Source organism: Mus caroli, chromosome 11 (assembly GCF_900094665.2).
Source record: "Mus caroli chromosome 11, CAROLI_EIJ_v1.1, whole genome shotgun sequence".
NCBI classification, from domain to species: domain Eukaryota; kingdom Metazoa; phylum Chordata; class Mammalia; order Rodentia; family Muridae; genus Mus; species Mus caroli.
Window position 1 is genome coordinate 99,571,391 of NC_034580.1, and position 23,988 is coordinate 99,595,378.

The 23,988-nt window shown below is 41.3% G+C and overlaps 1 protein-coding gene across 1 annotated transcript in view; it reads right to left on the reverse strand.

The window, feature by feature from the left end:
* Positions 1–22,230, reverse strand: part of LOC110304566 (titin-like) — an 85,383-nt gene extending 63,153 nt beyond the window's left edge. Inside the window, exons 1-5 of the mRNA XM_021175964.2 lie at positions 13,612–22,230; positions 10,669–10,740; positions 9,624–9,695; positions 5,284–5,355; positions 3,968–4,048 (exon numbers count right to left, since the gene is read on the reverse strand). Of these exons, the coding sequence (XP_021031623.1) occupies positions 3,968–4,048; positions 5,284–5,355; positions 9,624–9,695; positions 10,669–10,740; positions 13,612–22,112 (8,798 nt within the window). The 5' untranslated portion in view covers positions 22,113–22,230. The remainder of the gene's footprint in view (positions 1–3,967; positions 4,049–5,283; positions 5,356–9,623; positions 9,696–10,668; positions 10,741–13,611) is intronic.
* Between the last annotated feature and the right edge of the window lie 1,758 nt (positions 22,231–23,988).

The following is a 23,988-nucleotide window of genomic DNA, read 5'->3' on the forward strand; positions in this document are numbered from 1 at the left end:
TGATAAGTGGATATTAGCCCAGAAACCTAGAATACCCAAGATACAATTTGCAAAACACATGAAACTCAAGAAGAAGGAAGACCAAAGTGTGGATACTTCGTTCCTTCTTAGAATGGGGAACAAAATCCCCATAGAAGGCATTATAGAGACAAAGTTCAGAGCTGAGATGGAAGGAAGGACCATCCAGAGACTGCCCCACCCGGGGATCCATCCTATAAACAACCACCAAACCCAGACACTATTGCATATACCAGCAAGATTTTGCTGACAGGACCCTGATATAGCTGTCTCTTGTGAGGATATGCCAGTGCCTGGCAAATACAGAAGTGGATGTTCACAGTCATCTATTGGATGGAACACAGGGGCCCCAGTGAAGGAGCTAGAGAAAGTACCCAAGGAGCTAAAGGGGCCTGCAACCCTATAGAAGGAATAACAATATGAACCAACCAGCACCCCCCAGAGCTTGTGTCTCCAGTTGAATATTTAGCAGAGTTTGGCCTAGTAGGCCATCTATGGGAGGAGAGGCCCTTGGTCTTGCAAAGATTATATGCCTCAGTACAGGGGAATGCCAGGGCCAGGAAGTGGGAGTGGGTGGGTTGAGGAGCAGAGCAGGACAGGGGGAGGGGAGGGTATAGGGTAAATGAAGAAAATATCTAATAAAAATAAATAAATAAAAAAGAATAGTAATACTGTGGGGCTGGAGAGATAGTTCAGTAGTTAAGAATACAGGCTGCTTCTCTAATCCCTAGCAACTACATGGTGGCTCATAACCATCTGTAATGGGACCCAATTTCCAATTTCCTCTTCTGGTGTGTATATGGAGACAGATCACTCATATGCAAAAAATAAATTAACTGAAAAAAGAATAGTAAGACTGCAAGAGTCTGGGAGAAAGTAAAAAATGAGATATGATGATGTTTGAGTATTTATTATGTGCCAAACACCATTCTATGAACTTTCAACATATTATCTGTTCTTTTAAAAACAAACTCAATTTATTTTTCTTGTATAAAAACCCTTATGTGGTAGCCATAGCTGGAGCCTGAGTCCTCTAAACAGAAACTCTGGTGTGGGTTTTCACAAGACAATCAGAAATTCCTGAAAAGGAGACTTGGTGAACACAGTCTCTTTCCAGAGGTCAGGGGTCAGGTAGCTGTAGGCCTTAGAGATGGTATCAAAGGTGGCCTTGGCAAAGTTGCCCAGGGTGGCAGTGCAGCCTCTGGCTGAAGTGTAGCAGTCATCTATACCGGCCATCCTTGGTAGTTTCTTGGGTACAGGAGCAGAGACAATGACAGTGCCTCTGGGGGCAGGAAAGAGACGCACCAGCACAGAGCCACAACAGCCTGTCACCTTGCATGGAACAGTGTGGGCCTTGCCAATCTTGTTCGCCCAGCAGCCTCTCCGCACAGGGACGATGGAAAGCTTGGCCAAGATGATGGCAAGCTTGGACGGCAGTGGCGACCTCCTTGGAGCACTTAACACCAAGACCAACATGACCACTGTAGTCCCCAACAGTGAGGAAAGCCTTAAACCTGGTGCGCTGGCCAGCCCGAGTCTGCTTCTGCACTGGAATGATTTTCAGAACCTCATCCTTTAGGGATGCACCCAGGAAAAAGTCAATGATCTCAGACTCCTTAATGGGCATGGAGAACAGGCTGATCTCTTCCAAGGACTTCATCTTCATGTCCTTAAGCAGGCGCCCCGGCTTGAAGATGGGGATCCACTTCTTGTCTTCTGCTTTACCTCCACGAGCCCCTCGGCCTCCACCACGCCACGGCCTCCACGACCCCTAAGATTGCTGCTGGATCCTCTGTGGAAGCTGCTGGAGGCCTCCTAATCCTGGGCCCGTGGGTCCAACCCCCCCCTCCTGCTGCACCAGTGTCATCTGTCATTTGGTGTTTTCCCGAAGAAGAAGCAGCTCAACATGTTATCTTATTTGTGTCAATACTTTACCTAGTACCAGAAACATAACAGACACCTCAGAAACATCATAGACACCTCATAATCAAAAACCGGCTTCAGACAGAGGACAAATTATCAGGATTAGAGGAGAAGACGCCTTGCTATACCAGCAGGAAAATAGGATGCAACAGGAAAAGGTGTCACAAATGTTGGATGTGACCCTCTCAAAACTGCAGGATGACTACAAACTCAACATCCCACTAAACCATCCAAAGGACTGACTGAAGTTGCTCTACTCATCTTCAGTGTCTGTGCCATCTGAATGTGAGAGGCAGATGCCAGGATCCTGTCCAGACCAAAGGGAGGACCATTTCCTGAAAAGAGCGAACTTTTGCAGATGGATAGCTTCCTACAGGAAACCAATACCAGGGGAGCAGGGGAAACACTGGCTGTTTCCAAAACAGGCTGGCAGCTCCGTTAGCCTCAGTGTGGCTACACTCAGTGTTGATAATACTCTGTAGGTAAGTTCTACAGGAACTAAAAGCTTTAGATAGGGTACAGCTTAGATCTTTCACTTTCTTTTAGCTCATATTTGTTTTCAGCATAATGCTTGCATGCATTAGAGAAGCCAGCATGTGAATAATATGAAGCTGTTCTGCTTTGTGGAGTTCTTCAGTTTGTAAAATCGTGGAATTTTATTGTTAGAAGCAATTAATTGACTAAAAGAATTTTTAAAATCCACCAGTCTGGGTCTCTGTGGATAAAAAGAAGCACTTTAATTCAGGGGGTGAGTATACACTTACCATGTAGATTATAAACCAACTATTAGATCTTTGAAATATTTTTATACAAAACGGGTAAGAATCCTGCTATCAATAAAGCAATGGTACATAACTAATGAGCTTTTGGTGTGTCTTTGACCTGAATTTCAGACTCAAGAGCATCTGCCCCTCTTAGGTTAGGTACCACTAACATGTAGCATCAGTGTTTGTCAGTAACATGGAGGCTGTATTCCAGTAAGTACCAGGAACCAGAGGTGACTATGGATCTTGAGGAGCCTGACCCTTAACTAATTTTGGAAATTAAATATTCGATTAATAATTATGCAGAGTTTATTAATATAGAAGCTGCTAGAGCCCCAGTCAGGACTTTGACACATTCTGTGCAATGAGAAGCCTTTGAGGTTAGGCTCCATTCAGTTCTGGACAAACCCACCTTGGTTGAGACCTTTGTACAAAGTTTGTAATGCAGGGAAAATAGAACTTCACTTAAAAACACTCCAGGAATCATGTAGTAGGTGTCACAGAATTCCTCTTCTCTCCCTTGGCAACTTGCCTTTGGAAAAGATGCAAGAAGCTTGTGTCCCACCAGAGTCCATACCTGCTGCCAGAACCTCTGAGGCCATGCAGGATGCCAGAACCCCACAACTCTGGTGGAAGGCCTCTGCTCCAACAAAGGCTACCTGGGTATCAGAAGTCCAGCCACCAACTTGGGCAAAAACCCTCTATTCAACTATAGGCCACCCTGGCCAAAAGACCAGAGAGGAAACAGAAACCAAGGAACAAAACACCCATTCAACAAAGACAAACACAGAAATCAGCGCCTAGATCTATAATCACCCTAAATCCAGATGCCTAGACACCAGTGTAAGAACACAACCACAGCAAAAGCAATATGCCACCACCAGAACCCAGTTATCCTACTACAGCAAGCCCTGGATATTCCAGCACGGCTGAAGCACAAGAAAATGACCTTAAGCTGAACTTTATGAAGGTGAGCGAGTCCTTAAAAAGAAAATTAATAAATCCCTTAAAGAAATCAAGGAAAAGAAACAAAAATAGGAGGAAATGAGTAATAACCCTTAAAGAAAACCAGATAAGTTGAGGATACACAAGAACACAGCCCACAGAATCAACTAAGCAGAGACTGAAATGACAGTCACAGATCCTGTGTGGATCTGAGCTAGTCCTCTGCATACATATGGTTGTGGAGCTTGGTGTCCTTGTGGGACTCTTAATAGTGGGAGTGGGGGTGGGGAGGATCTCTGACTCTTTTGCCTACTTACAACTGCTGTAAAAACTGCATTCCATGCCATGCTTGAAATGTTCCAAAGCTCAGTTCAGTGAGTAAATTGCACCCAAGGTTCCTAAAATAATTTTTAAAAATTAAAAAGACATGAGCCAAAAGAAAAAAATTCTTCAAAACAGTAATAATTATCCTAATATGCATATGATGAGACATAACCCTTCCCAGAAACAGTTTCAATGCTTTCTCAATTCACTAAGGAAATCTCACTGTGGATAATATTGGCTTATGATTTATACTTCATATTTACATATGCAATGTACTAATGTAGTTGTAAATGACAACTAAGTCCCCTTTTTTTCCCCAATGATCTTACTTCTCTAGGACAGGGTTTCACAACCTCAGTACCACTGAATTTTTGGGCTGGAGCCCTGTTTTGCCTTATAGGTTTGTCCTATATATACTGGAGAGTGTTTAGAATAGCTGTGGTGTCTGCCATTTGCAAACCCACAGTTCCCAAATATCACCTGGATGCACAGGCACACCGACTAAGAACCCGCGCTATAGTGTAAGACAAGTCTCACTCAGTTTAACCAAAGACAAAAAAATATGTGGGTTGGTGAGATAGCTCAATGAGTAAAAAGGCTGGCCACCAGGCCTGAGTTTAAGCCCCAGGACTCATATGGTAGAAGGCTATAAAACATAAACACATCTGCATGGGTGTACACAGACGTAAGCACACACACATAATGATTTTCTGTGTAATTTTAGTTACTTTCTATTAGCTACAAAATGTTTCATCTACATACTATAGTGGATTTCATCATGACAGGTCACATTATATATGGTATATGTGTTTGTAAGGATGCATATTTTACTTATCCTTCCTACCATTATCCACTGTCCCTTCCCCTTCTCCCCCTTCCCCCTCAGTCTCACTTTTTCTTTCATGTCACACACACACCACTCACTTAAATCTAGATTTCAACTTATAGAAAATGCTGTCTTTCTCTCTCCCATCATCCTCTCTTGTTCTACATACTTCTAGACTTCTTTCTTGCTCTACACAGTCTATCTTCTACACTCATGAGACATATGTGTGTATTTACATGTAAGTCTAAGGATTGTGGATTTAGCTCATTGAGCGCTTGCTTAGCAAGTACAAGTCCCTGGGTTTGGTCCCCAGCACTGAAAAAAAAATAGACATAAGTCTGCCTTCTCCATATGAGAGAAAACATGTGTTATTTGTACTGAGTGTGGCTTATTTCCTACTAGCAAAATTTTAATCATGCATCAGAATAAGCAGCATGGGGGTTATAAAATTCCAAATATGAATGAGTTATATTTGTAACTTACATATACTTCAAAAAAGGTAATGGTTCAAATGTCCCTCTTTCAATATAGCGTATTTTATTGCAGGATAAATCCCTAGGAAAAGCAAAAGGGAAATATTGCTTTGGTTAGCGATTAGATATCTCATTAGCATGAATAAACAACAGAATTTAGACTTGATACTGCTATTGTTTTTGTTTAAACTCTAAACCTTTGGCTTTATAATTGAACTTTCTTGAGCCCCAAAACCTACACTAAGTATCCCAGCCTTTATGCCCCTCATATATAAATAGAAAGCTATAAACCCTGGTAAGTTTCAGAGGCTGTCTTTCCTGAGAGAATTATTAAGTGACTTGTTTTTGAAACAGGTTCTTTCTACGTAGAATATAGTCCTCCCACCTCAGTCTCCTGAATACTAAATTTACAAGCACAAATCTGGCACCTGGGAGCTTAAGATGGAAATTCTCAGCCCTACCCCAGACTTACTGAATTGGTATCTGGGGGGGGGGTGCTGTCAGCACGAAGTTCTAACAGGTTCTCTAGGTGAAACTGAGGGCTGTCTTAGTGCATGAGTTACAGAGCCATGATCCCATCATGGCTCCTTGGCTTGGCACTCAGACCTAAAGAAGGCCTGGTTCCGAACTACCTTCCCTTTTATCCTCTGCAGATGCTCAACAGGGCACCCCTCTCACTCTTTGATGTGTACCATTTTCTCCACTCTTGTTTTTAGTGTTTAGCACATTCTCCCCAAGAGACCTGCCTGATGATTCCCAGGGACTGTTCAAGGTCTTACTCAAATTGCACTGGTGCTGGAACACCTTCCATGAACCAAACCCAAGTCTTTTCTCTTCTTCTGTTCTCTAGACACAATGTATACCTCAGTGACCTATAAAAACTGAATGTATATATGTGTGGAGGTAGGAGGACAGTTTCCAGAAATCAGTTCCAGTCTTCTACCTTGTTGAAGCAGGGTCTCTTGTTTTTGCCATACTGCTTACTGTAGGATAGCTGACTGACTGAAGATGCATGCCGCTGCGTCTGGCTTTTCTCTAGTGTGGGTTCTAAGGACTAAATGAGTGGGTCACTGGGCTTTCCTGGCTTGTGCTCTTAGGCACGGAGCCCACGCCTCAGACCTCATTACTTTAAAACTATTTCACTTTTATTTTTGTGTATGTATGTTTTTGATCCCCTGGAGCTACAAGTTCAGGAGGTTGTGAGCCCCCTGAGGTTGATGCTGGGAATCGAACTCTGCTGAGCCATCTCTCCAGCCCCACCATGCTTTTCAAATTATTTTTGCATCTCTTCTTCTAATTAAAAACTCCTTGAGAGCATGGAGTCCAACTTATCTACATTGCCCACCAAGTTTGAGACTAACACAGGTATTTGAGCAAACTCAAATATTTATAAAATAAACACATAGTTGGTGAGTTTAAAAAAACGTGGCTTATTTGGAAGAAATTCAGTTTATGACTTCATGGCTGAATCTTCTATGTCTCAGAGCATTAAGATTCATGCTCATGTGCTGTTTCTCTCACAGTATGTGAGCTCTGAGAGGGAAGGAGCCTTGTCTTATGCCTCTCTGTGCCTCCAATAACAGATGCAGTATTTGGCATGTTCTATTTAACACATTTTTAAAATTGAAGGACATTTAAATAAATGAATAATAATATTAACATGAAATGATTGTTTATAAACTAAAATAATAAGGACTACTCCACTAAGTTCATTTTATTTTCTCTAAGCATTTGTACAGCTTGGTAGTTTAGTCACAAAAGCCCCTGCCCCACAAAATACCAATACAAAGTAAGACTAATCATGGTCATGCTCTGAGTGTCTATGGAAGGAAAGTGGTTTTGTTTTTAAGACAAGTCTCACTATGCAGCCCTGGTTGGTCTTAAACTCAGAGAGATCTTCCTGCTTCTGCCTCCAGAATGCTGGGATTAAAGACGTATATCACCACACCCAGAAGACAGAAGATTTTTCACACCATATAAGACTCTGCATATGTGCCAGGCAGTGGTGGCGCACACCTATAATCCTAGCACTTGGGAGGCAGAAGCAGGCGAATTTCTGAGTTCAAGGCCAGCCTAGTCTACAGAGTTCCAGGACAGCCAGGATGACACACAGAGAAACCCTGTCTCGAAAAAAAACAACAAACAAAAAACAACAACAACAAAACTCTGTATGCGCACTTCCCTAATGCTCTCTTGTTGCTGATAGCTCTGGGGCTATTTGTAATTTGATGCTAACTCCATTCTCCCAGGAATGAATCAGCACTTTCCTGTAAACCTTCTCCCACCTTAATTTGTTTAAAAAAAAAAAAAAAAAAAGGCTAGAGCCGGTTATTGGGCAAAAAAAGGGAAGGTGGAGCTGAAAGTTAGGAGAGAGGAGGGGTTGGAGAGACAGAGGAGAGGAGGTAGAAGGGAAGCAGGGAAGCGGAGCAGAAGCACATGGCTTGGAGAAACCGCAAGTTATAAGGGGTCTCACCGATGGGGAAGATGGTAGTGTAGTGGTAGCTCCGCCCAATCTAGGTACACGGCTTGTATTCATATCAATTGAGTTGTGTTTTCATTGCCAGGGCATATTTGGGTTGGAGAATTATCGCAACACTCTCTAAGTGAAAATACACCCCATTCACTTAAAAAAAAAATGTCACTTTGTTTTTCTTTTGTGCTCAGTAATGATTAAAGATTTGTGCTGTTCTGAACCCATGGGTACAGGTTAGAAACCTAGCTCTGGCACTGAACAACATAGAATATTCTTAACTCTAAACAAGTAGAATTACTGTTGCGAGTATTTTTTCCTTGACAACATTGTTGAGATTTTTTTAAAACTTTTTTATACAGTCTCTGCACACTATATAGCCCTGGCTGGCCTGGAACTCACTATGGACCAGACTGGCCTCAGCCAAACTCAAGAGACTTGCCTGCCTCTACCTCTCCAGTGCTATGATTGAAGTCATATGCCAGTACCCCTGCCTTTTAGTGTTTAAATCAGTGAATGACAGAGGTATTTCTGGGATGTTTGCTTCAAGTAAACTTTTGTATGTACATATTAACCACTATTTCAGTATCTATTTTGACATGGGCATAAAACTTATTACACTGAAAACTGTAATACCAGTCTGTTCTCCTAATAACTTCATCGTGTAAATAATATTTATATAATCTACTATTTAGCTACTATATTTCATTGTCAATTTCATTCAGGTCATATGAAGCTTGATATGATGGCACATGCATGCAATCCTAACATTTAGGAAGCTGCAGTAGGAGGACTGCTGCAAATTCTCAAAAAAAAAAAAAAAAAGCATAAGGTATCTACTATCGTGGTTAGTAGAGGTCTTGCCTACCATGCACAAAAACCTTGGATTTGATCCCCAGAATTATAAAAACTATGTGACAATGGATCCCTGTAATCCCAGAACTTTGGAAATGTGAGGTAAGAGATGCAAGAATTTATCAGGCTATTGGCTATTTAGAGTTCAAGGCAAGTCTGGGCTACATGAGACTGTATCTCAAAGGGGTAAAATATTGTCAAAACATTCGGGGTTAATGACCTTCAAATTCAAGTTATGTAGTTGGCTAATTTCTTCTCTTTGATACAACTATTCAAAGTTAACATTAATTTCTTAAATCCTACTATGCTGTCTTAAACCTCTTTGTAAAGGCTAAATTAGTAAACATGTTAGGTTTCTAAGCCCACACACAGACCCAGAAACAATGGAGCCAGCTGTCAGGAACCAAAAACCTCTGAGATGAAGGGCCAAAATGAATCTTGCCTCCTTAAGTTGTTATCAGGCACCCTGCCACATCAGCTTACACAAGTCCCATAAGAGTGTCAAAGCACTCCCAACTCATGGGCTACAGTAAATGGGAACATGGACCAGACTTGATGGAGGTACGGCAAGATCCAAATAGAAGCATACGCCTTAGAAAACAAGGGTCATGTGAGTCTCAGTAATGGCTCAGATCTTCCTAACATCTTCCTTCTATAAATGGAGTTCTTCTGCTTGAAGCTTGTCTATGATTTAGGAAATTTAAAATGCATAAAAGGCATTTTAATGTTAGAGATAGGCTGACACCCCCACAGACAGACATAACTGCAGATTTTCTTTGATCATGTTTTTAGAGCCAGGCTCTTGCCTAGCAGCCCTGGAGCAGGTATGAAAGCCACTATGTAGACCATGCAGCTCTCCAACTTGCGGCAATCCTCCCACTTTCCACCTCCTCAGGGCTGGGATTATAGGCAAGCACTGCCAAACTACTCAATAATTGCACGTTTTATTGTTTGAAGAGATGTTAGTATCTAATCCATCCACAGACAACTCATTACTTACAAATAGATATGCTCAATTAACTTACAAAACCTGGAGGGATAGCAGGCCTTCGAATGACTCCTTATGTAATTCAGTCAGACGATTTTCGCTGAGAATTCTGGAAAATTAAAAGGTTACCTGGATCAAAAACCATCAAACAGACGGAGAACATTGGTGGTGAAATGGGATGAAGAGATACACTCGGTCATGTGCTATTGCCTAGAGTGTAAGTTGGCACTACTTATTTTTAGGGCTGTTAAAATTTCATGTGTAAAAATGTTTCTATCCTAAAGGCTCTATTTCTAGATATCTGGTCTATAGAAACACTTGTCCAAGGTATCCAGAGCATTTATTACAGCCAGACATGTAACAGAAAAGCCAGATAGTCTCTAAACACAAGCAGGATAATATTAAATTCTCACAGATGTGTCCACACTATGAAATATTAAACAGAACTGGAAATGAATAGTATAAGCCTCTACACATGTGAAAGAAAAATTTAAATATCATGAAGTGAAAACAATAAGTTACCAGATGTTATCATTTATGTAAAAGTGATAAGGAAGGCTGAGACACTCTTATTTTCTATATGCAAATGTGTCTGATAGATATATATACCAATTTAGAGTAGTGGTTACCTCAGAGCTGAGGAATTATGGCACAAGGAAGGTTTCAATATCCCACTTACTTAACTACTAACCACTAAAAATGACATCATAGACTATTCCTGTACTGCAAAACAAATCTGCCTCTTATGAAACCCCACAACATTGAAATTAAAATTTTTGCCTGCACTAGTGAGGTTCCAACTCATGGTCTCATGCACTAGGCAAGTGTACTAACACTGAACCGCACCCCAGACCTCATGCAACTTACCAGGAAAGTGCAATCAATATTTAGTGGGATTAGAACACCCTTATCTCTACCCTAAACCTTCCATGTTGAGCTATCAGAAATTTACTGGGATGCACAGAGGAAATGTCTTTCCTCAGACATATTCACCTCAAAATCTGGACCAAAAAAGGCCTTAGTGCACTATTTTGCATAGTATTTGGAGAGAATATATCTATGCACACACACACACTACTCACAATTTCTCAGTCCAACGGTATACCTTCCATACATTTTTGTCAATGTAAGAAATATCATTTCCTTTGAAATTTCTGTGGAGAAACAGTTGATATAATTGAATACATAGGAAAAGAATAAACAGAACCAGTAAAAATCATAACACCTTCATGGAAGTGCTCGATGCAGAATGAGGGACGCCACCAACTTTATGACTCCCGAATCTATCAGTCTCCAAGGGAGCACAGTTAAGAACGCATGACTACTGGTGAGATACTTCCTCAAAAGGTCAACTGCTAATCTGACCCACCTTTTGGTTAAAAAGGAGAGTTAATTACTAAGTATTTTTACTGTGTCTAAATGAATTCCTTCTTTAAGCCCATAAAAATATATGTGATTTAAAATTTAATATGGTCATTAAAATAGGCAAATTTTTAATCACTATTCGCTACTAAGAAACCATATTAGTAATACCAAAACTTTGCTTAAGAGCTGTCTGTTGAAGCCTGTGTAGGTGTTAGAAAGATGATAAAATTAGAACTAGTGAAAGAAATGTACTGGTGTGGAAATAGTTCTCAGACGTGCCACATAAGGAAAAGGCACAAAATCACTGTGAAAGGAGTTTTAGCTCATCTGTGAAAAACACAAATGAAAGTGCATTTTGCACCACAAAATGCAAGTGGGATTTATGTTATGGATGGTAGGGCACAGAAGAAGAGTGACAAGGTCTATGGAGTGAAGTGTATAAATTATCTTATAAACATTGTATGTTTTGTTTCCATTTTGCATGTGTGCATGCAGAAGCCCAAGTTTGATGTTAATGGTTATCCTCACTCACTCTTCTACTTTACCGAGACAGGGTCTCTCAATCAAACCTAGAGTCTTGCCGATATAGTAGATGTGTCAGCCAGATTGTTCCGGTAGTATCTAGCTTTCAAGCTGTAAATACAGGTAGACTGTCAACACTAACCTATCATTTACATGAGATTCTGAGGATCTGAACTGTAGTCCCCATACTTGCAATTTGGACATGTTAGCAACTGAGTGATCTACCCAGGTGTCCCACGCCCCCCACCCCATTCCCAGCCCTAATAATGGGATCGAGGGCATTGTGTGTGCTAGTCAAGCAATCTACCACTGAGCTATATTCCTAGCCCCTTTGTCATCCTGAGAAAGGATCTTACAAGTACAGTCTAGGCTGGCCTTGAGCTTGTGATTCTCATTTTTCCCTAGTGCTAAGATTATAGGTACATGTCACCACAAAGGCTTCCATGACATTTCAAAACTGAGAATCTATACATGAGTGCCACATGCTTAAAAGAAGCTATTAAATTTAGTTATGTTCAGTTTCTTTGTCCTTTGACTCACTGAGTATTTACCCTCCGTATGTTCTTACTCCAGTGAAGACTTTCTTGCTCAGTTTGAAAATATTGTTTTTTATGTTAGAGAAGAAAAAAAAATCTTTTCACTTGATAGTGAACATCTCCTCTCACCTAAGCTAATTTTATGTTCACCAATAAAGGAAATGCCTACAACTGAACTCAAACCCCACCCCCATGCTGCTCTCATTCCTGACTGCTGAGTCCATCTGTTAAACTGTCTTCCTCATCTTCATCAAGGACAAACTGTGGGTTCATTTTTTTTTGAAATGAGCTCTCACCTATAAGCCCTGACTGGTGTGGAACTCGCTCTGTATACCAGACTGACCTTGAACTCACAGAGATCTACCACCTCTGCCTCCTGAGTGCTGGGACTAAAGGCAGCATCAGTTCTCAACTCTTTAGTCAGTCACTAAATCCTATCCTCTCCTACTCTGTGCAGATTCAGGGTTTTCTTCCCACTACCAAATGGCCACAGTGGCTCAGTTCTCCCTCACTTTATTCCTAAATTTTGCTAGATCCTTCTACATGGTCATCAAGAATTAAGCTTCTCCCCTGGATCACTCAACACACGGGTGCTAAAATAATCCTATATCTGAGTGTTACGACACATGCCTATATTTGTTAGTTAAGGGGCTGAGGCAAGATGATCATGAAGTCAGGACCAACCTATACTACATAGCAAGGTTCTGCCCTCCATTTAAAATAGTTTTTCAGTAGTTCTTAGAAATTTTCTATGGTTCTCTATAGCATACTGTGACTTTCAAACCACTAGAGTTGATATTCAAAGTATTTCATAATATGTCTCATTGCTTTCTCTTTGCTGGTGATTCCACTAAATCCTTATTCTTGTAGCTATGCCTTTACTTATGCTGTAATCCCTATTTTTACTTTATTTAAAAACACTTTGGGACAAAGGTTAAGATTTAACATAACATTCCCCCTTTCCTTGTCTAGTAATTCATGTTCCAGAGAAAAACTCCATACATATATAGCTCCCATACTTCTTAGCCCTGAGTAGTGTACACAATGAATGTAAAATATAGAAAGCTAAGAACAAGAATGAGCTCTGGACAAAACTGAGAAATTTCAAAGTATTAACAGCTAGCACTCATGTATGCTAAGAACTAAGATAAATCTTCCCTGTATTTAACTAAGACTCACATCAGCCCTATGAGAGAGTAGCTATCAGACTTCCCATTTTACCGGTTAGGAAGTTCATTCACAGCTAAGCATTCTTCCTAGCACATGAAAGATCTGGGGTCCAGCCTCAGGAGTCCAGCTCTGCAATCTACTCTAATCAGCCTGTTACATCTTCACTAAGGAAATAAATTATAAAGACGGTGTAGGGAAACAGAAGAACAGACGTTAAGCAATGAAAAAGAAAATTATCATAAATAAAAGTTTGGGGAAGGGGCACTGAAGTAAGAAGGAAAGTGAAGACAATAAAAAGCTGACAAGCCAAGGTAAAAGCAAAAAGTCAATTGATGGGAGCTGGGGTGACAAGGAAGGTCTGGGAAGGCTTTGAGGGAAAGGTTGCCATGTCAGGCAGAATGTAAAACAGAAATAAGAAAAGTTGAGTCTTACAAGATAGCAAAAGTGTCATTGTAGGTGTTGGGCCTTGGCACAGGCACTTGTTGGAGTCTCCATTTTGGGCTGAGATGAACACACAACAGTGTCTCATTTACACACAAGCAGAAGTCACATATGTTGGTGTAATTGTAGGCAGTTTTTTCTATAGTTAAATCATTTTCTGTACTAGAATTTTCAGGATATGGAGTTATGGTAGATTCCATTTTCAAAACTTGAACTGTTGGGCTTGGATGTTTCTCAACCTGATCTGGAGATAGACCTGTTGTACCAGGCCACTTCGGAGTAAGAGCTGTAGTCTCTGGGGCTTTAGAATGTGTACTCTCTGGAGAAGCAGCTGTAGTTGTTGAGACTCCAAAATGTGTAGCCTCTGAATAAAGACCTGTAGTTGTTGGGACTTCAGAATATATAGCCTGTTGATAAGGAGCTGTGGTTGTTGGAACTTCAGAATGTGCAGTCACTATAACTGATAAATTTGAATGTTGAGTTTCAACATAAACTGAAGTTAAAACTGTTGCTGGGTAACGCTCTACAGATTGGGCTACCGTCTCCACAGGTATCTCTGAAGGATGAGCTGGAGTCTCCTTCATTATGGAAGAATGTTTAGCCATTGTATTAGGTTGTTGAGTTACAGAAAAATTTGAGTACAAATGTGGCATTGGGACTTGAAGATGCATTGAAGAAGGAACTGTAGTCTCATTGAAAGTAGTAGAATGATAAACCTCACTAGTGGAGCCAGAGGATTCAGAGAGTCCCAGGTCTAAAGGTTGATATGAAACATTGGGTGTTACATGTTTAGCATTACCCTCAATTAGAGATGAAACCACTAGCTTTTTATATTCTAGAGTTTGAACTACACCCTCTTTAGGTGATTTGGTAATCTGAGCTGGGGCCTCCTGCACAGGTTTAGATTCCATAGTTTTAGGAAAAAACAGATCTAGATCAACTACTGTTCCCATTGAAGGTTCTGCATTGTGAAAGAGAATCTCTTCGGGCTGATGTTCTTTACTCTCATTCAGATTTGGTGGTTGCTGAGCCTGTCCAGGAGAAGGAAAAGATATGATGATTTCCTGATCCAAAGGCTGTAATGAAACATTGGGTGGAGTTGGAGAATCATCTTCACCCCCAAATGGAACTGGAAGCAAGCCCTCTTTATATTCTAAAGTTTGAGCTATAATCTCTTTAGGCAATTTTGTGATCTGAGATGGTGTCTCCTGCACAGGTTCAGATGTTGTAGTTTTGAGAAAAAACAGATCTGGAGGTTCAACTATCATTCCCAAGGGAGTATCTGCAAAATGAAGAAAAATCTTTCCTGGTGTATAGTTTTTAGTCTCCTTTGGATTTGGAGGGTGATGAGTCCAACCCGGAGGTTGAGAAGATATGGTGAGTTCCTGATCCAAAGGCTGTAATGATATATTGGGTGGTGGTGGAGACTCAGCTTGACCCTCAACTGGGACTGGAGGCAACCTCTTCTTATATTCTAGAGTGTGAGCTGCAACATCTTTAGGTGATTTTGTAATCTGACTTGGAGTTTCCTGCACAAGATTAGATTTTGTACTTTTGAGAAAAAACAGATCTGGAGGTTGAACTACCATTCCGATGGGAGGTTCTGCATAAGGAAAAAAAATATTTTCTGGTGTATGGTTTTCAGTCTTCACTGCATTTGGAGAGTGGTGAGTATATCCAGGAGGCTGAGAAGACATGGTGAGTTCCTGATCTAAAGGCTGTAATGACATACTGGGAGGAGCTAGAGACTCATCTTGACCCTCAATTGGACCTGAAAGCATTCCCTCTTTATATTCTAGAGTTTGACCTACAACCTCTTTAGGTGATTTTGTAATCTGAGTTGGGTTCTCCTGCACAGGATTAGATTTTGAAGTATTGAGAAGAAAAAGATCTGGAGGTTCAACTGCCATTCCCATTGGAGGTTCTGCATAATGAAGGGAACTCTTTTCTGGTGCATAGTTTTTAATCTCCTTTGGATTTGGAGGGTTGTGATTCCAAGCAGGAGGTTGAGAAGATATGGTGAGTTCCTGATCCAAAGGCTGCAATGACATTTTGGGTGATGTGGCAGACTCATCTTGTTCTTGAACTGGAGCGGGAAGCACCACCTCTTTATATTCGAGAGTTTGAGCTGCAACCTCTTTAGGAGATTCTGAAATCGGAGTTAGGGTCTCCTGCACAGGTTTAGAATTTGTAGTTTCAAGAAAAAACAGATCTGGAGGTTCAACTACCGTTCCCATGGGAGGTTCTGCATAATAAAGAAAAACCTTCCCTGGTGTATAGTTTTTAGTCTCCTTTGGATTTGAGGGGTTGTGAGCCTGTAGAGGAGGGAGGGAAGGTATGATAAGTTCCTGATCCAAAAGCTGTAAAGACTCAGCTTGACCTTCAACAGAAGCTGGAAGCACCCCTTTTTTATATTCTAGAGTAGGAGCTGTAACATCTTTAGGTGAATTTATAATCTGAGTTGGAGTCTCCTGCACAGATTTAGATTTTGTAGATCTGAGAAAAAACAGATCTGGAGGTTCTACTGACATTCTTATGGGTGGCTCTGCATAATGAAGAAAAATCTTTCCTGGTGTATGAGTCTTAGTTTCCTTGGGATTTAGGGTGTCATAGGCTGGTGGAGAAAGAAGGGAAGGTATAATGACTTCCTGATCCAAAAGCTGTAATGACATATTGGGTGGGGTTGGAGACTCAGCTTGACCCTCAACTGGAACTGGAAGCACCCACTCCTTATATTCTGGAGTTGGAGCAAGAATCTCTTTAGGTGATTTAGTCATTTGAGTTGGGTTTTTCTGCACAGAATTATATTTTGTAGTTTTGAGAAGAAACAGATCTGGAGGTTCAACTACCACTCCCATGGGAGGTTCTGCATAATGAAGAAAAATCTTTCCTGGTGTATGATTTTTAGTCTCCTTTGGAATTGGAGGGTGGTGAGTCCAAGCAGGAGGCTGAGAAGATATGGTGAGTTCCTGATCCAAAGACTGTAATGACATATTGGGTGGGGTTGGAGAATCAGCTTGTCCCTCCACTGGAGCCAGAAGCACCCCTTCCTTATATTCTAAGGTATAAGCTACAACCTCTTTAGGTGATTTTGTAATCTGAGTTGGGGTCTCCTGCACAGGTTTAGATTTTGNAGTTTTGAGNAAAAACAGATCTGGAGGTTCAACTACCNNTCCCATGGGAGGTTCTGCATAATGAAGAAAAATCTTTCCTGGTGTATGNTTTTTAGTCTCCTTTGGANTTGGAGGGTGGTGAGTCCAAGCAGGAGGCTGAGAAGATATGGTGAATTCCTGATCCAAAGCCTGTAATGACATATTGGGTAGGGTTACTGACTCAGCTTGTCCCTCAACTGGAGCCAGAACAACCCCCTCCTTATATTCTAGAGTGTGAGCTGCAACCTCTTTAGGTGATTTTGTAATCTGAGTTGGGGTCTCCTGCACAGGTTTAGATTCTGAAGTTTTGAGAAAAAACAGATCTGGAGTTTCAACTACCGTTCCCATGGGAGGTTTTGCATAATGAAGGAAAATCTTCCCTGGTGTATGGTTTTTAGTCTCCTTTGGATTTGGAGGCTCCTGTGCCAGTCCACGAGGAAGAAAAGGTATGATATGTTCCTGATCCAAAAGCTTTAATGACATATTGGGTGGGTTTGGAGACTTATCTTGACCCTCAACTGGATCTGGAAGCACAGCCTCCTTATCTTCTGGACTTTGAGCTACAATCTCTTTAGATGATTTTGTAATATGAACTGAGGTCTCCTGCACAGGTTTAGATTTTGCAGTTTTGAGGAAAAACAGATCTGGAGGTTCAACTATCTTTCCCATGGGAGGTTCTGCATAATGATGGAAAATCTTTCCTGGTGTATGTCTTTTAATTTCCTTTAGTTTTTGAGGGTGGTGAGTCCAACCAGGAAGATCTGAAAGTATGGAGAGTTCCTGATCCACAGACTGTAATGACACACTGTTCGGTGTTGGAAATTCAGTTTGTTCCAGTATTGGCATTGGAATCGTCACATCTTCACCTTCTGGAGCTAGAGCTACAACTTCTTTAACTGGTTCTGTAATTTGAGTTGTGTTCTTCTGAATGCTTTGAGAATGTTCTTCCTCAGTTGTAGGTGGACTATGTACTGTAAGTTCTAGATCCAAAGGCTGATTGGTGATATCAGTTGTGTTTAAATGCTGAATGTGAGCATGCCCTGGATATATCCCCAAAGGGTACTTTTGCGGAGGAACCATGGTCTGGTCTGGAGTTGTTGTATGGTAAGCCTCTCTAGGAGGCTCTGAACTTATAGTGAGTTCCAGGTCCAAGGGATGAAATGAGACAGTGGGTAAAAGTGGATACTTGGCTTGATCCTGAATAGGTGCTGAAACTGTCACTTCTTGATATTCTGGGACTGGAGTTACAACCTGTCTAGGTGTTTCTGAAATCTGAGTTGTGGTCTCTTGAATACTTTGAAAACGTTCTCCCTCAGCAGTAGGTTGATGACTGGAACCTATGGTAAGTTCCAGATCCAAAGGTTTATCTGTGGCTTCATCTGGGTTTGGATGCTGAGAGTGCTTTGGAAAATCAACTGTTATAGTCTCCTTTGAAACTGTAGACCGGTAAGCCTCTTTTGTAGGCTCTGAAGTGAGTTCTAGATTCAAATGCTGAAATGTTTGATATTCAGCTTGATCCTGACTAGGTGTTGGAACTGTTACCTCCTGAAATACAGGGACTGGAACTATAATCTCTTTATGAGGTTCTGTAATCTGAGTTGTGCTCTCCTGCACAGTTTGAGAAAGTTCTCCCTCAGTAGCAGGTTGTGGAGTTATGGTAAGTTCCAGATCCAAAGGTGGAACTATGTCTTCAGTTGGTTTTAGGTGCTGAACAGAAACTTCTTGTGGAAGTGACATATGAGTGTACTTAGGAGGAAAAGCAGTAGTGTTCTTTGGAGTTATAAAATGTTCAGCCTCTCTAGTAGGCTCTGGAGTAATGGTGGGTTCCAGATCTAAGGGCTGAAACGAGACAGTGGGTGAGGTTAAATATTCAGCTTGATCCTGACTTAGTGTTGGAACTGTCACATCAAGATAGACTGGGACTGGAATTGCAACCGCTGTAGGTGATTCCGTGATCTGACCTGTGCTGTTTTGTAGAGTTTGAAGAAGTTCTCCCTCAGCAGTAGGTTGTGGAGTTATGGTAAGTTGCAGATCCAAAGGTTGAACTGTGGCTTCAGTTGGGTTTGGATGCTGAGTGTGAACTTGTTCTGAATGTATCACCAGAGGGTGCTTTGGAGGATGAACTATTATAGTCTGCTGTGGAACTGTAGGAAGATGAGGCTCTCTGGTAGACTCTGGAGTTATGGAAAGTTCCAGGTCTAATGGCTGAAATGAGACAGTAGATGAGGTTAAATATTCAGCTTGATCTTGACTTGGCGTTTGAACTGTCACCTCCTGAGACATTGGGACTAGAGCTACAACCTCTATAGGTGGTTCTCTTATTATCTGAGATGTGCTGTCTTGTAGAGTTTGAGGAAGTTCTCCCTCAGCAGTAGGTTGTGAAGTTAGGATAAATTCCAGATTTAAAGGTTGAACTGTGGCTTCAGTAGGGTTTGGATGCTGAGTGTGAACTTGTTCTGAATATATCACCAGAGGGTGCTTTGGAGCATGAACTATTATAATCTGCTGTGGAACTGTAGGATGATAAGGCTCTCCAGTAGCCTCTGGAGTTGTGGTGGGTTCCAGATCTAAGGGTTGAAATGAGACAGTGGGTGAACGTGGATAGTTAGCTTGATCCTGAGTTGGTATTGGAATTGTCCCCTCATGATGTTCTGGAGCTTGCACTGTAACCTCTTTAAGTGGCCCTGTCAACTGAGTTGTGGTCTCCTGCAAAGTTTGAGCAAAGTTCTCCGTAGGAGTAGATTGCAGACTTATGGTAAGTTCCAGATCCAATGGTTGAACTGTGGTTTTAGCTGGGTTTGGATGCTGAGTCTCTACATGCTGTGGATGTGAGATTTTCACTTGAGAATAAGTCTGTGGATTTATAGTTCTCTTTGGTAACATATGCTTAGTCTCCGGAGTAATTCCTGAAGTTACAGTGACTTCCAGGTCTGAAGGCTGAAATGAACCATTAGATGATATTGTATACTCACCTTGATCCTGATCTGGTCTTGGAACTGTCATTTTGTGTCCTGGAATGTCAGTTACCATATTTTTCAGTGGTTTTGGAGAGTGATGTGGAATCTTGTTATGGATTAGAGAAAAATTTCCCACCCTAGGAGGTTTTAAAGCCTGAGCTGCAGTGGGCTTTAGCACTGGAAATAGTTTCTGCTGACTTGGAGAAGGTTCCACAGAAAACTCTTCAAGTTGGTTTGGGACCCCTTGACCAATTGGAGAATACTGATCCTCTTCTGGGGCAGTTGGATACTGAGTTAGGATATTCTGTGATGCTGGAGAATAAACTTGGCCATGACCCAGGGGTAGACCTGTTACCTCATAGTGACCTGGAGGTTGAGCTATCTCTTCAGTAGGTAGCTCTAGACTATGTTCTGGAGTCTCCTGCTGGGCTAGAAAGGGTTCTCCTTCCTCAGAGATCTGTGATATTCCAGTTATGTCTTCCTGCTGGCTTAAAGGTTTGTCATACAAAATAGGTTCTAGGGATTGAGATAGAACACCCTGTTGAGTTTTCAAGAATTCGACCTCTTCAGGCGCTGCAGCAGCATCATAATAGACAGAAGTTCCCATCTCTATGGGGTTTTCTGTTATGGTAATAGCCAGATCTGAAGGTTGACCAGTCACATCTGACAAGCTAGAATGCTGAGTCTGATAGAGATTTGAGGGCAAAATTGTCACTCCATGATTCTCTGGAAATTGAGCTAGTTGTTCAGTTGCAGAACTTTTAAACTCTTCATCATACTCTGAGGCTTGAACTGGTACCTCTGGCTGGCTTTCAAATTGACTCTCCCCAGGAGTCTCAGAAGCCTGAGCTGGAGGTTCTTCCTCTTTAAGAAAAGGTTCGATATCATTAGAATACTCTATAGCATGCACTGGGAACTCCTGCTGGGCCAGAAAAGGCTCAATCTCCTTTATAGGTCCCAAAGTTACAGTAAGTGTCACATCCACAGGTATAACTGTAACATTTGGCAAGTGATACTGGTAATCTTCATTTTGAGTTGGCTGGATTTCAGGAATTGGTGAAGTTTCAACTACAGTCTCAATAGGGGATTCTGGAGCTCCAAATGGAGCCTCTTGCTCGACTAGAGGGAACACTGTAGGCTGAACTGAGGCTTCTGGTTGGTTTTCAGAACCTGATCCTACCACCTCAGGAGACTCAGAAAGTTGAATTGGTTGCTCTAGTTCACTGAAAGAAGATTCATCCTCCAAAACAGGGTCTAAATGTTGAGATAGATCTTCTTGCTGGGTTGGTAAGGCGCCTACCTCCTCTGAATCCTCCTGAGGCTGAACTGAAGACTCCAGATCAATTCCAGAAGATTCACCTTCCTCAGGAGTCTCAGAAGGTTCACCTGGCTGCTGCTGCTGCTGCTGGCTAAGAAAAAGTTCAGCTCCAACAAGAGGACCTGGAGTCTGAGTTGGAGTCTCCTCCTCATATGAAGATGACTCAACCTCCTTTATAGGCTCAGAAGTAATTTTAAGTTGTGTATCTACAGGCTTACCTGTAATAGTGGGCAAAGTATAATAGAGTTGATGGTGAAGTGGGTCTTCTTTTTGATTTAAAGTTTCATCTTCCTCAGGAGACTGTGGAAAATAATCTGGAGCTTCCTGCTGGAGGTTCTCTGGATTTTGAGTTTGTGTCTCCATCTGGTCAAGTTCAACCTGCTCTAAGAGCTCAGGAACTTCGTCTGCATTCTCCTGGGATTGCAGAGGAAGGTTATAAGAATGAGGTTCATTCATAGTCAGGTCTTCATAATAATCATCCATAATTGGTTTCTGAAACTGAGGTTTTCCAACAACCACTTTAGCAAGTTTTTTGTGCTGAGCTAGATCTTTCTTCAACTCCTTGGGTGAAACAATGAACGTTGTTGCTGCATCCCCACCTAGACTGGCAGTACTTTTGAACTCTGAAGACAGAGTGGGAGCCTGATTTTGATCCCCACTTGGCATTAACATATTCCCTGGCTGCTTCCCAGTTGTCAGCTTGTCAGTCAGGTCCTGATGGGGAATGAGCTCCTCAGATGCTGGGTTCAGCTCCTGAAGAGTACTAGGGTCCTGGAACAGAAGCAAACTGTCAGTCAACTCCTCAAGTGGGGACAACATCTCTGTGGAAACGGAGGACCCCAGGTGATCAACGTCCCCTGCGTCTGTCTTGGATATTTGAGTATGTGCGGCTTTAGGTGGATGATCAGAAGGGTGCCAAGACCAGAGCTTGGTTGGCACCCAGGGCTTTGAAGTCAACTGGACTGGATTTCCAGTGAACTCTGGAATGGAAACAGCTGCGGCCAGCAGCCACAAAAGTTGCCACGTGAAGAGAAGCCTTCGTGCGCCAAAGTGCAGTGGAGGCATGACATGCAGTAGGGACTGATCCACAGCGCTGTCCCACACTGGTGGGAAACTGAATGAAAGCCCTCGGAACCTTGACAACCAGCTTGCCCTGCCCCGCCCTTTATTTATGACAGTTAACCTTTGTTACAAAACCATTACTGGGCAGGGTCCCAATTAGATTCTGCTTGTTCTCTTGCCTGTAATCTTTTTTCCTGGGCCCTTTGGACTGTCTCTCTTTCAACTTTGTTGCAGAAAATTCCAACAGTCAAATTTAAAAGTTATCCTGGAGTACTTGTATCCCGTTTCTTGCTTCTGTAGCATCTTCCTTGTGTCCACAGTAGACTGATCAATGAATAAGCACCAAATAATATGTTGTTAGGACTTTAAAAGTAATGTTTAATTACAATAAAGTCATACATTTTTATTATTGTTGTATGGTGGATAGGGCACATGCTCTAACATGCATGCAGAAGTCCAAGAATAGTTTATGGAGTTTGTTCTCTCTTTCCACCTTTAAGAGGCTTCTAGGAATGGAACTCTGATCATGAGGCTTGCATTATGAGGTGGCAAGTACATTTATCTGTTGAGCTACCTGCAGGCCATGAATATAAACTTAATCATACATTACTATTTTCAAGTTTTTAACTCTTGTAGGCCTTTTTAACACAGACCTTCTGTAATGTGCTTAACCTTTCTGGGTTTATAAATTTCTATGTACATTTTGGAACACTGATTACTTTAGGAGAAAGCTACCATATCCAATCCTTTCTCATCTGAAAGCATTTTTTTAACATTTTTTTAACCAAAATGTATTTTATATCTATGCCCTTTTTTGTGTCTCTTTTCTCAATTAATTACTTTGTTATATTTTCTTTACAAATTTAAAAACATTTTATGTCACACTTCATACTGATATATGGATAAGTAGGATGCTTAAAAACTGCAACAATGCTCTGAGCTACACAGCTTTATACCTGTGTGCCAAAATTAAGCATAAGCCAACCTCACTCGGAAATAGAGGAGACGGGCTACTCAGCAAGGATAAAGCTAATAGACTCAGTGAGATTCTATTGTCATACACAGATGAGAAAACATTATTAAGGAACCTTGTATTCATGTTATCTGAGAAGAGAATAGCTGACTACTCTAGTCATTTGTGCCTTTTTGGGGGTGGGAAACTATAGAACTCACAATCCACAAGAGCCCCAAGGTCCTTTTGGCTCTGTGTTGCTAATAACCTGAGGTTATACTATGGCACTGTCCTCCCTTCCTCTAGGAAAGCAGAATGATACATTCTTTATGAAGAGACTGGCTCCCAAGCTTTACTCAGGTGCTTCTTGATTGGGATGCAAATATCTTCTGATGTCTGCTGGCATCTCAATGTGCACAGAAGGCTACTCCACCCAGATAGAAGGAACTCAGACAATTATTCGCTAGAGTAAGATCTATCCTTTCTGAGTCTTTATAGTTTCAAGAGCATCACAAAGTTGAAGTTGTTTCACCTTGAAACCTGTTTTAAAAAAACATAAATGGTCTCAAGTAAACAAAAAAGACATTTACTTTAAATACAAAGGTAAGTTCTGTCTAAATATAACAACAGCTATAACCTCCTGTGTTTCAGTCTGCATCATTGCTTTTCTTTTGGACACTCTTGGTATACCATATTCTCAATAATATATAAATGATTAAAACCTCCCACTATTTTCTTATTAATTATTCCATCATTGACTCTACTTCTTAGACTTGTTTTATTCTGTTTACCACATCAATATAGAATATTCTGCATGTAACTATCAGTAATTTTTTTCAAAGTCAAAGAGAGCTTCTTCTAGGTGTGTGTGTGTGTGTGTGTGTGTGAGAGAGAGAGAGAGAGAGAGAGAGAGAGAGAGAGAGAGAG